The 13,764-nt window shown below is 44.8% G+C and overlaps 1 protein-coding gene across 1 annotated transcript in view; it reads left to right on the forward strand.

The window, feature by feature from the left end:
• Positions 1-223: 223 nt before the first annotated feature.
• Positions 224-13,764, forward strand: part of TRIM71 (tripartite motif containing 71) — a 94,197-nt gene continuing 80,656 nt past the window's right edge. The window contains exon 1 of the mRNA XM_084621206.1: positions 224-2,537. Coding sequence (XP_084477332.1) covers positions 1,671-2,537 — 867 coding nt within the window. The 5' untranslated portion in view covers positions 224-1,670. The remainder of the gene's footprint in view (positions 2,538-13,764) is intronic.

The raw sequence follows: 13,764 nt of genomic DNA on the forward strand, positions 1-13,764 counted from the left end.
GAGATTAAAAGGATTCCGAACTCTGATCAGTTTCAATAACAGGCGTCCAGAGAGAGGGAAAAGGAGAGGGCGCGTACCCAAAGCACGAGCTGCCCGGAGCCCCTGCAAAAGCCATGCTCTCAAACTCAACCTGAGGGGAAAGCAACCACTCCAAACCCCCACCGCGACAAAGAGGGGAAGGGGAGAAGCCACCCATTCCCCCCCCCCCCCCCCGTGCGATGGCTCTGCTGGAATCCAACATTATCTGTATCACTTGGGATTCTGCTGCTGCTGAGTGAGTAATTGCCTTTGCTGCCGCTGTTGCTAATTCAAACCCGGTGCCAATTGCTCGTGGATTTGGTCGTGCAAATTGCGGGGGAAGCTGTTTTTTTTTTTTTTTTACTTTTGTTTCCTAATAAAACACCACACGAAGAGGCGAGATGACAAAGGAAATGTGATCCCAGTCGTTGCAGAGGCTCAGGCAGGCGAGCGAGCGAGCACCGGAGAGGAGGGGGGCGAGCGTGGGACTCTCGGATAGCATTGCACAGCGGCTCCAATTTGTGCAAGCGAATATAATACACCCCCCATGAATAATTCAGGGCGGCCGGCGGGGACCTGCCGCTGCTACTCTACCCGGCGGCTACCGCTGCTGCTACAGCGTGTGCAAGCCACCCCGAGCCTGCCCGGGCTGCGAGTCTAGAGGGGAGACCGCGTGCTGGAGCGAGCCGGTCTGGGGCTGACCCGGAGCGGGAGCGGAGCCAGCCCAGGGGGGCGTGCGGGCAGCGGCTCGGAGCGATCCAGGGCTGGGGAGAACGCGCTTAGCGGGGCCGCGGAGCATCGAAGCGATCTCGCTGCAGTGTTGGGTGCCTCTCTTTATTGCATCCCGCCAGCCTGAGTGTCTCCCGGGGCGGGGGGGTCCGGCACCAACACCGCCCTCCATCCCCATCCCCCAGTCATGCGGTGGTGGAGCAGGCGTCGGCGGGGGAGGACTGGAGCCGGAGGAGTCTGCTTGTCCACTGTGTTTCAGTGTCTCTGCCTCTCCTAGAGCTGGACTGAGCCGCAAAAGGGGGAAAACCGAAACAAAATATTTCTCTCCTTCCTCTTCCCTCCCCTCCCCAACGAGAGGAGCTAAATTGTAAGCCCTTTGCCTCGCCGCCCAGCAGCCCCTCAGGGTCGGGGGGGGCTTGCCCCGCAGACCCCCCGACGCTATTCTCCCGCTGCTGCGGAAATCGGAGCCGAACCTCCCGCAGCGCCCGGTCCAGTTCACACTGGATTGGGGGGGAGGGAGATTACAGGAGTGGCGCCCATGCACTTGAAGAAGAACATAGTCACCAACCACGTTGTCGAACTGCCCATCCCGGGGGAAACAGGCAGAGACTCGCAGAGACTCTGTGTCAGCCAGTGACTAGTTTTGGGGAATCGATACAATTTGTCCAATGCGAACCGGGATTGGAAGCTAAGTACGGGTAGGGAAGGCGGACTCCACTGGCAAGCAGCGAACGGGACAACCGCACCCAGCGCCCCCCACCTTCCCCGGGGGCGAGGCGCTCCGAGGACCCGGCTTCCTGCAGACACCGACTAATAATCGATGCCAGGCGATTTGCAACCCGGCTCGTCCATGAGTCCCTGCTGCTGAGGCGCTTGCACCCCGCGGCTCGTGCCCCCGCCCCCGGCAGCCAGGCCGCTTGCAAATGGCTTCGTTTCCCGAGGCGGACTTCCAGCTATGCCCGCTGTGCAAGGAGATGTGCGGCTCGCCGGCTCCCATCTCCTCCAACTCCTCCACCTCCTCCTCCTCCTCGCAGACCTCCAACTCCTCCTCGGCGGGCGGCTCGTCCTGCGCCCCGTCCCGCCGCCTGCACGTCCTGCCCTGCCTGCACGCCTTCTGCCGCCAGTGCCTGGAGGCGCAGCGCCAGCACCCGGGCGCGGGGGACGCGCTCAAGCTGCGCTGCCCCATCTGCGACCAGAAGGTGGTGATCTCGGAGCCCTCGGGCATGGACGCGCTGCCCTCCTCCAACTTCCTCCTCAGCAACCTGCTGGACGTGGTGGTGGTGGCGGCCGCCGCCGCCGAGGAGCAGAAGAACAACGGCCGGGGGGGAGGCGGCGGCGGCGGCAACAACCGGCACCACCACCCCCGGCAGCAGCAGCAGCAGCAGCACCGCCCGGCCGGCAGCGGCTCCTCAGCCGCCGCCTCTGCGGCCGCCCCGTCCCCGTCCGCCTCCGGCGGGGGCGGCTCGTCCTCGCTGCTGCTCCGGCGGCCGCACAGCCGGCAGGGCGAGCCCCGCTGCAGCTCCTGCGACGAGGGCAACGCGGCCAGCTCCCGCTGCCTGGACTGCCAGGAGCACCTGTGCGACAACTGCGTGCGGGCGCACCAGCGCGTCCGCCTCACCAAGGACCACTTCATCGAGCGCTTCGGCGGGGCGCCCGGCGCCGCCGCCGCCGCCGCCCCCGGGCCGGCCGCCCCGCTCGCCCTGGGCCAGCCGTACCCCGCCACGCCCTACAGCATCCTCGCCTCCGTCTTCCCGGACCGGGCCAGCTACTGCCAGCACCACGACGACGAGGTGAGCAACCCGCCCGCGCCAGTTCCGCCCCCCGGCGTCGGCCGGCCGGGATTTCACTCCCCTCGGGGCTGCCCCTTCCCGCGCGCCCCGTCCCCCACCTCCCTCCGCTCCCGGAGCTGTCCGCGCTCCCCCGCCTGAGAAGCCTCCCCCCGGGCTGACGCCCGCTCGCCCTTCTGCCTCGGGCCCCTTCTCCCAGCCGTTCCCGTCGGGTGCCATGGAGTCCCTTCGCCCTTCTGGGGCTCCAGGCTGGCGGCGGCTACTCTGCCCGTGCCTGGATTCTGTTCGCACCAGCCGGCGGCTCCTCTTGAGTCCTCTCCCTTCGGCTAGCGATCGCTGATAGCCCTGGGAAACCGAGTCGGAAATATTCGAGGGGGTGGGAGGGAGCTGGTTAGCGTGTCTTAATGTTCCTGTCAGAAACAGAAGTGTAACATCAGAGTGTCTTTTGTGTAACGCTGGCTGTGGTAACCTGGGAGAGGATATTTGCGTTCAGAACAAGCACTTCCGAATGGGCCTGAAAGCCGGATAAGCTTTTAAAAGTTCTTTCCCAGAAACCGGTTTAGTGGTTGGCAGGGAGAATGTGCTGGTTTGCTTCAGACTGTCCTGTTTGGGAGGCTTCCCATCTCAACTGCACTCTCCTGCCTTAATCAAAGGGGGGAGGGAGGGAGGAAGAGAGGAGTTCTAAACCTTTTTCCACTTCCATTTGGTTTCAGTTGGAGATTGTTTCTTGTCCCCATGAATGTGGTTTCTTTTTTTTCTTGATTAAGAGCACTAATCTATAAACTTACTGTTTCATTGGCTCTGCACTGCTAGAAGACCCACCAGTGTTCTTAACAGTTCACTTGGTATTGTAAATATAAATATTTCAGAGGAAGAAGTATTGACTTCAGAGATCTAACACCTATTTTTGCTAACCAAAAAGTACTGTAGGTGGAAAAATTGTCATTGGGTTTCATTGCTTACTTCAAAAGATGGTTGTGCATTTTTTAAATTCTTGTTTTTCTGTGGTGGAGAAATTAGTACACCTAGACAAAGAGTATGATTGTGAATCTGCCTTCTGGTCAGACCTGTGAGATAGGGAATGTGTATAGCTTTTGTGTGTGTGTGTGTGTGTGTGTGTGTGTGTGTTAAATATGCATATGTAGCCCTGTCTGTCCCAGGATATTAGAGACACAAGGTGAGTGAGAGTGTTTTATTGGGCCAACTTCTGTTGGTCTCTCTCACCCACCTTGTCTCATTTACTTTTTTGTGGAGGAGAGGGGTCGTTGTGGGGGGAGAGATGTATGCTTTCCACAGCACAAACTATACTTTTATAGACTTAAATAGTTTGGGTAACGGATTTCCCCTAAAACTTGAATGCACATATAGTGAAATTAGAAACAGTCTTAAAGAGTCCCTGAATCTCAAGTTTATAGCTGATCAAAATTTTGGAATACATGGTAAACTGGCTTGAGGGGATGGGGAATCGTTATATACTTTTTTCAAAAGTTTAAAAACCAAATAACATGTAGAACTGTATTTTTAAAGATTTGAAGAGGTTTGTTGGAATGCAGAGAACAATTACAAAAAGAAAAGGAGGACTTGTGGCACCTTAGAGACTAACAAATTTATTTGAACATAAGCTTTCATGAGCTACAGCTCACTTCATCGGATGCAATGTGAGCTGTAGCTCACGAAAGCTTATGCTCAAATAAATTTGTTAGTCTCTAAGGTGCCACAAGTCCTCCTTTTCTTTTTGCGAATACAGACTATTCTGAAACCAGAGAATATTTAGATAGTCAAGTTTACTGTACTTAAGTCCTGACAGTAAGGAATCTTACTTCTGGAGTTAAGTATTCATTTTGATGGTGTTAACAGTAAAGAGGACAGACTTGTCTACAAGATATTGGTAGCATTAGCAATGCTCTGAATACTCCATTGTAGAAGTAGAAAACCATTAAAAGGTGTTGGAAGAAGACAATATGATGTAGCGGGAAAAATAAACTTTCAAAGGAAGTAATCAGTTTTGGCAAATGTGTTCATACTTGTCTACATACTCCTGGTTAAGATTATAGCTATATATTTGTATTACAAAGGAGTTTTGATATTACCAAACTATTTTTTTTTAAAATAATATAGTTATTTTTGACTATAGTTTCTTAAAGACGTTAGTTGTGAAGACACACATTTTTCAACATATAGCTGAAATGTCTGTCTGTCCTAAAATAGTGACAATGTGTCAGTTTGGACTGACTTAACTTAAAATTGGAAAATGGCACTCCTCTCTTTCCCTTTCCTCTTTAGAGCTTAGCATGATGCCTCAGTGGAATTTTCCATTAACTTCATTGTTCAGGATGATTTACTCCCTTCTAGTTATTTTTTTTTTGTTGATTCTGTACTACTTTTGGAGATAAGATCCCTGCCTGAAGACTGAATGAGTGCAGAAAAATTCCATGGACGCTGCTGAATAAATATCTTTTCAATTGGTTGAAAAACTGGATGCATTAGGAAGTGTTAGTTCTATTTTGTAGCGACAACTAGGCTACTAGAGTTTTATGCCAATGTAATTCTGATTGATTTGTTTTCTAGTTCAGCTTTTTGATAAGGTTGTTAGAGGAGCAAAGAACAGAATATTTAAATTTAATAGAATGAGTGTTTTAGAAAGGCATGTTCTGGAGAAGGGGGAGGGACAATGAGCGGAAATGCAAAAATCTCCTCATTAGCACTTGGACCTCCTGTAGTGCTTGCAAAATTCCTCTGTCTACTAGTGGATGTCCTAAATAACAAATGTAACTATCAGTGTAAAATCCAGAATGGGGTAGACGATTACCCTTTGAAACAATACTTGTTCAGCATGAAGGGCCAGATATTTTTAAAGGAAGGAAATTTGGCCCATAGTGCTTTAGTTTAGAACAGACTTATTGGATGTCTGGTGATAACTGTAGTGAAATTCATTCACTCTTTTAAGTGTTCTTAAAGTTCTTTGTCACAATTTCCTACCAAAGCACAACCACATGCAGTAAGACTATGACAAGAGTGGTGTTACAGTTTTCAAAGTGTGTGCTCCGTACTCTCCAGCAACCAGCTAAGGGCAGTTCAGGAGCTGGAGCTCCCACTTAATACAGGTTAAATTCCAAGGGAGGAGTAAGCCATCTTACATTCTTCTTCTTTTTATTTTAGATGTATGTGTTTTCTACATAACAACGTTTTCTGGGGTACTTTTTAAAGTTTATTACATGAGCAATGGAGCTCCTCCTGTGATGGTCATCCTCTTCTATAAAACTTCACTCTGACTTCTTTGTAAAATGGCAAATGTTTCATTTACATTACAGCTTCAAATATAGAAATATAGATCTATGAAATTTAGTAATATATTTGTAGCATTTCATTATTGAAGTACTAATTGATGGCCACGTAGTGGTGGTGGTATATTAACTGATGTACATCTGGTGTCTGATAAATGAATAATAAGTACTTTGAAAATACTAAGACCATCCTCTGGAAGAAACCTCCTAATTGTTCTACAGAAACATAACTGACCAAGAAGTAAAGATCTGTGGTAGCAAAACTATACTGCATGGGGAAGAGTGGATGAGAAATGGTGAGAATTGTCATCTTGTTAACAAAATGCATTGTTAAATGAGGGGTTTTTACTTTTAGGAGCCTCTAATGGAAAAACAGCCTTCCCTGAGCCACTATTTAAACACTCCACTAAAAAGAAAATATTCATTCAAATAGCTAATAATGTAACTAACAAAAGCCAAGAAACTCCAAAGGAAGGCTGGAGTGGCAGCTTCAGCTTGGAATCTTCTTGCTCTAACAGTAGTTTAAAACATAAGTACATGTGCATTAATGTTAGGAGAGGATAGAGGTGAGTGTTATGGATAGTTAGTTGTTCACAGCTTCAGAATTGAAGTACCCAGGTTCCTTGGGACTGGAAGTTAGTTACAACAGGATCAACATAGTCATTCAGCCTTTTACTGTAGATACATGAAGTTTCTTGTAGTCTGTTTGGGAGGGTCTCTTTAGATAAGTTGGGTTTTGTTCTGCTGTATACTGTTGATGCTCAGACTACACAGCTGTGTTGCATACTATGACTATTTCTATACAAAGTTATTGATAGGGCGCTACCAAATTTATGGCCATGAAAAACACATCATGGACTGTGAAATCTGGTCTTGTGTGTTTTTACCATATGCTATACAGATTTCAAGGTGGAGTCCAGTGTTTCTCAAATTGGGGGACCTGCCCCAAAAGGGCATTGCAAGGTTACTTTGGGGTGGGTGGGAAAGGAAGGGGTGTCGTGGTATTGCAAGGCAGTTGGGCAGTGGCTGCTGACTGAGGGCCCAGCACTGCAGGCAGTAGCATAAAAGTAAGGGTGGCAATACTGTATCATGCCATTCTTAGGCCTGGTCTACCCTTTTTTTGCGGTGGGGGGGAATCGGCCTAAGATACGTTGACTTCAGCTATGCTATTCTCGTAGCTGAAGTCAGCGTATCTTAGGTCAACTTACCTCGCATCCTCATGGCGCAGGGTCGACTGCCACCGCTCCCCCGTTGACTCCGCTTCCACCTCTTGCCACGGTGGAGTACAGGAGTCGAAGGCAGAGCGATCGGGGATTTATCGAGTCTACACTAGATGCGATAAATTGATCCCCGATAGATCGATCACTACCCGCCAATCTGGTGGGTAGCGTAGCCGTACCCTTACTTATGTGCTGCTGCTGGCAGTAGTGCTGCCTTCAGAGCTGGACTCCCGGCCAGCAACCACTGCTCCAGTGCAGAAGTAAGGGTAGCAGTACCAGCCTCCCCCTACAATATCCTTGTGACCCCCACACAACTCCTTTTTGGGTCAGGAGTTACAACACTGAAATTTCAGGTTTAAATAGCTGAAATCGTGAAATTTATTATTTTAAAAATCCTATGATCGTGAAATTGACCAAAATGGACCCTGAATTTGGTAGTGCTCTAGTTATTGACAATTCAGTGAGACTTTATGGCAACACTGAAAATTGCATAGAGCCCCATTTTCTTTAATGTTTTAATATGATAATGTTGCACTTAAGAAAAATGAAGCAAACTGGGCTTTAATCTTGTTTATGTAGACTATTTCTGTTCAGGACTAAGGGCTTGTCTAGATGGGAAGTTAAGCCAAATTAACTGCAGATGTGAATTTAAAGTGCATCAAATCCCTGTGTGGATGCCTTCTTTCAAAAGTAAAGTGGCCTTTGTGAATTAAGCTAAACAAGTGAACTAAAACCACTTTCTCTCACAATAAAGTGTTCATGTAGGGGTTTAATGTGCTTTGCTCTGTAAAGTGCCTTGAGATTTGTGGCTGAAAGATGCTATGTAAAAACCTAATATTAAGCAAAATTTAGTGTCTGGGTTTGTTGACCATATCTACAATATGAAATTTGAAGAATTTCTTAGCAATAGTAGTTTTGAGCATTACTGTAATGGTAAATGCTGCACACAGATGCATCTTTATTAAACATGGCTCTACTCCAAGAACTAACTTTTAAAAAGGCATTGTGGGATTCAGAGTTTGGGTCCCAATGATAACTGTATCAAGTGAGCCCAGCTGATATTCCTTAGTTCGCCTGGTATTTAAGTGATCTTTTAATTTTTCTTTCACATAATTGACAGTTGTTAAAGTTCTGCACCTCAGATGAGGATCTTGGTTATGTTTGAGCTCTCCGTTGTCTCCTAGGATTTGCAGAGGGCTAGCTAACTGTCACTTAAACAATTCTCATGAAACACAGAATGAAATGGTAACCACATCTCCCTCTTAAAGGGTGTCTACACCAGGGTTTTTTTTTCATGCACAAAATTTTCAATGCCTGCTACCACCAATTCAGTTGTGTTGCTGGTAATGATAGGCGCGTTAGTGTAGACAGAATATCATCAATTGCCAGGAGCCATCTACATTAGTGTCCCCATTATTACTGACTTTGTTGCTGTCACTGGCTCAGCTCCATTTGAAAATGGGACCAGGGGGCAGGGGGAGAGATGGGGAAGCCTAGTTTAGTCAAGGTCTTTGCAATGTTGACTCTTCGATGATCAGAGGTGCCTTAAGCAATAAAACAAATTTAGCAATATGATTCTGATAAAAGAAAAATGGATTTTTTGAGTAAGATCCTATTTTAAATTTGCAGTTGAACACTTTACTTTCTGTAGTCTAACAATCATGTTTTTTTTTTATTTTAAGACTTTCTCTTCCTAGACTTTTCTACATAGGAAGTTACTCCAAATTTACTAAAGATGTGACTTTTAAGCGCATTTAAACTCCTGTGTGAACACTTTCTTTCAGAAGAAAGTTATTTTAGTTCACTTCAGCATAATTCACAAAGGCCACCTTACTTTTGAATGAGGGCATCCACACAAGTGTTTTGTTGTTTTTTAAATTCACACCTGGAGTTAATTTGGCTTGTCTTCCTGTGTAGACATGCCCTTAGTCCTGAACAGAAATAGTCTATATAACACGATTATAGTCCACTAGGGGTGAATTGTTTTTGTTGCTCAATACGTACTTTAATTTAGAAGAGTATTAAACCAGGACACTATGTAGCCTATTCTCTGTCCTCCCAGTGCACATGTTTAGAGCAGTGCAAACCCTTTTCATTTTAGGAGTGTAGAAGTAAATATCTTCAGCCATCTAGCTTTTGTAACAATGCACAAATTTTACTTGTTTGATGCAAAATAGTGCTCTGATATTACAGTGAAAGAATCCTCTGTTTCTGAGGATTATATGGATATGTATTGGACTGGTGTATTGCTTGCTGATTCTTCCAGAAGTTTCTCTGGTCCCGAACTTTTCATATCTAACATACAGTGACTTCAAATGTATCTTGTGTTTTAAACATCAGAGGGGTAGCTGTGTTAGTCTGTATCCACAAAAACAACAAGGAGTCTGGTGGCACCTTAAAGACTAACAGATTTATTTGGGCATAAGGTTTCATGGGTAAAAAACCCACTTCTTCAGATGCATGCTCCTCATTGTTTTTGTTTTAAACATGTAGTTTTTCCTCTTTTATGCTTCATCACACAGAGATTCTTACTTTTTACTAATAGTGTTTTTTGGTGTTTAACGTGACCAGTTTGCATTCCTTGTTATGGTAGCAAGCACCATACAATCTTTGCCCAAACATTCCTACAGCATTTTTGGCTAAACAAACTAGAAATCTTATTATTCTGGTGTCAGTAAATTCTGACATCACTACTTTATTTGCCTAATTAAGCATGACTTCAGACAGTTTCCACTGAAACAAAACTTGAAGAAACTCAAAGTCCCTGAAACTGTTTAGATAAGTGCTTTTTTGTGTGTTGGTGGTTGTGTGTTTTTTGTTTTTCTTTAATTAAAAAAAAAAGCCTAGTCTGTCTCTTTTTTAGAAGTTGGCAACACTGGCTAGAAATTATATGCAGACTAAACTATAAATTGCTGAGTATGTAATAGATTACACGAAAAACACAGTGAAGACATGCATATTGTGTGCATGTACAAGCTGCTCGTTGGTGTATATTGAAATTTTGCTTCTCTGGCAATACTGAAATTATGCAGATCTCAAGAGATCAAAAATCATGAGTCAGACCCCCAAAATCATGCTTTTATTTTCTTTTGTTAAAATTATATTGTGGGCTTTTTAGTCTCTTGAATTTTTTAAAAATTCTGTTGGGTGTATGCGAGAGAGTTAGTGTTGCTCTTCTCACAAGTGTATTGGGAAAGGTGATTTTTTGGCCCTGCTAAAGGAGCTCTCACCCCCATTGCCTGCCCAGCAATTAATCCTGTCCCCCATTCTTTCTCAGTTCAGTCCCCAGCCTGATCACTGCTCCTCTTAAGGGTTCTTCGGGTGCAGAAGGGGAGGAGGAGGAGGCGGCACTGTCCTGTTCACATCCCTCCAAGGAGGGGAAGAGGGAGTGGAGCTCTGCTGAGCTGCTGGTTTGTTCTCCCAAGGGGAAGCAAAGGGGAGAGACTGCCAGCTTCCAGCAGGGCTGAATTTCGCATGGGGTTGGAGCTTCTCTTGTCATGGGGAGACCAACTCCTGCACTCTCAGAAATCCTGTTGCTTGTGATGGCTAGCAGTACATATCCTATGCTAGATGGACAATGCCAGGTTACATCATAACTGATGCGTACATGGGTAAGATTTAAGGGGTCATCTACTGTCTGGGCCTCAGTGTGCCATGACTGTTTTTAACACAATAATTATTTAGAATCTTTGTTTTAAAAAATCTCCAATGTATTTGTAAAACGTCTTTTAAATATTTTGATCAGTTATACAATGACAATAAAATTAATGTATTCTGATTTAAACAATCATAACTGCAAGTAGCTAGGTGTAATTTGTTTCCCTGGGCTCTTCCACGCCTCCCTTTCTCCTGCTACCATGACCTTCTGCTCCTTTCATAGGGATGAAAGCAGGGCAGTGGCAAGGACAGGTCTGGTCCTCCAGAGGGTCTCTTGCCCACAGCTCGGCACCCCTGTTTTCAAACCAACTCTGAAAATCAGTGGAACAAAGGAGATTTTTGCATTTTCTCAAGAGCTGCTGCTACGGGCTCCAAAACTGTGTGACTCACAGTTAATTTGCAAGGAGTTGGCAACAGTAATATCAACACTGAGAACTCCTGTCTGCTTCAGTACTATTTAACATTAAAACCTGTGAGTTCAAATGCCTTTACAATTGTTTTTCTTCTCTTCAAAAGAGAAATGAAGAGGTGTCAGAACTGTGGATTTTGTGGGGGGTAGGGGTGTGTTTTTTTTTGTTTTTTTTTTTGGCTGTAGCAGTTAGATCTTGTATTGCATTACAGTTTTCCTTTCTAAAGGCTGATTGATATTATATATATCAAACTAGAAAATTCAAATGTACCTGCATCTGCTACATTAACAGCTTAATGCCTTTTTAAACTTATGCTAGCTGGTTGTCATGTAACTTGGGCTCCCCCTAGGACATACTACAACCAGCTAGCTTATGTTAAACTATGCCTATACTAGGTGCTAAGTTGTTTCAAATTTTACTTGAGTTAAAATAAATTTAAAAAACACTTTTTTCCTAGCCTACATAATGTCAAGAGTATATGATATTCAAATGGCTTTCTATGTTGCTGTTATGTAGGCCTGGCAATATTCTATATATATTTTTATTATTTGATGGATAATAGAGGCTTCTTATTAAGCAATTTTTAAAACATTTTTCTTAAATTCACAGTTGCAGGAAATTATGCAGGGGACAGACAATTTAATGATAGACATTGAGATTCCAAAACTTAAAACTTCATACATCATAATGCAAATTGTCCACATGACAAAATATACAAAGTAAATATCCTAAACTCAACAAATCATACCTATTTTACGATTAATTCACTAGTCCATTTCTAACCAGCCTAATTCAAAAGTCTACATCACTGGATTTTGACTAAGTTCTGAAGCAGCGTTTTTCTTACTTTGCCTAAATTTCTGTTTTATTATTGTTGGAAGGTTGTTGTTGTCAGTTTGTGTGTACAGTGAGATTGATGTGTACCAATTAAAAAATATGTAATCCTTCCAAGCCTACTGTTACTGCTTTTCTACCAGATCCATTGCTTATCTCTTTTCAAATACAGTGCCCACACATGCTGATGAACTGCAGGAACTGTTACAGGGTTTTTTCCCCCTGCTCTTGAATGTGCAAAGTTTTAGGATTTTTGACTAGGATGACTGGCTAATGCAAGTAGACTTTTACCCCTTTATGTTTAGTTTTTTACTATCTAACATTATGCAGGTTAATTATAGCTACAAAGCTTCACATTCTTCCCCCTCCCCCAAAAGTAGCTTTAAAATTCCTGAAAATAAATATTTATTTTAAAAAAAAAAAGACAGAACACTCCATCACCCTAGGAATCTTTAGAATATGCTGCACTAGAGAACCATTTGTTTGGTGCTGTAAAGTAAATTATGACTACATAATACAACCTACTATCATGTCAAGGAACCTACTAACATTGTTTTCGTACAATATGATTCTGTTTAGTAGTATGGATGGATTATGAGTAGCCACTGGACTAGTCAGTATTGGTCTGTCATGGGACAAGCTTAATATTTTTGTGATCTTGACCCATGTCATGTCAGGTAACTGGGTGCAGGGTGTTAAGATAAAGATTTTCTAGCACTTCTGTGTTGCAACTTTTACATGGTACTGGAAGTAAACTATATGCTTGCAAATAATCGAGCAAATGAAACCACCTGAATCCCTCACTGTGGAAGGGAACTTGTTAGAACTATTCTATATTGACTTTTAATATGCTCATTGATAGGGCCCTACCAAATTCACGGCCATGAAAAACGTGTCCCGGATCGTGAATCTGGTCGTTTGTGTGCTTTAACACTATACTATACAGATTTAATAGGGGAGACCAGCGTTTCTTAAATTGGTGGTCCTGACCCAAAAGGGAGTTGCAGGGGCGTTGCAAAGTTACTTTAGGGGGATCACGGTATTGTGACCTTTGCTTCTGCACTGCCTTCAGAGCTGGGTGGCTGGAGAGTGGCGGCTGTTGGCCGGGTCCCCAGCCTTGAAGGCAGTGCCATGCCAGCAGCAGTGCAGAAGTAAGGGTGGCAACACCATACAATACCGTCCTTACTTCTGTGCTGCTGCTGGTACTGCATTCAGAGCTGGGCTCCCGACCAGCAGCTGCCTCTCTCCGGCTGCCTAGCTCTGAATGCAGCGCCACTTCCAGCAGCAGTGCAGAAGTAAGCGTAGTAGTACCGCAACACACCCCTACCCCTCTTTACAATAACCTAAGAAACCCTGCCACAACAACTTTTTGGGTCAGGCTCCCTACAACTACAGCACCATGAAATTTCAGATTTAAATATCTGAAATAATGACAAGGAGTTCTTGTGGCACCTTAGAGACTAACAAATTTATTTGAGCATCATAAATTGGTTAGTCTCTAAGGTGCCACAAGTCCTCCTTTTCTTTTTGCAAATACAGACTAACATGGCTGCTACTCTGAAACCTGAAATAATGACATTTACTAATTTTAAAATCCTATGACCATTAAATTGACCAAAGTGGACCATGAATATGGTAGAGCCCTACTCATCACTGTAGCCTCTGAGCTTCCAGTAGTGAATTAAGGAACATGACTCTACATTTGTCGTGTGTATGTGTTCTCTCATCATCTCCCCAGAGGGGAAAGCATGCGCAGTGGAGTGTCTTGTTGGATAGGTGGGGTTGCTTCCTTTTCCCCCAAGGCCAGTGCTTCCAAGCGTTTCTG

The sequence above is a fragment of the Lepidochelys olivacea genome, assembly GCF_965140295.1.
Source record: "Lepidochelys olivacea isolate rLepOli2 genome assembly, chromosome: 2".
Classification (NCBI taxonomy): domain Eukaryota; kingdom Metazoa; phylum Chordata; order Testudines; family Cheloniidae; genus Lepidochelys; species Lepidochelys olivacea.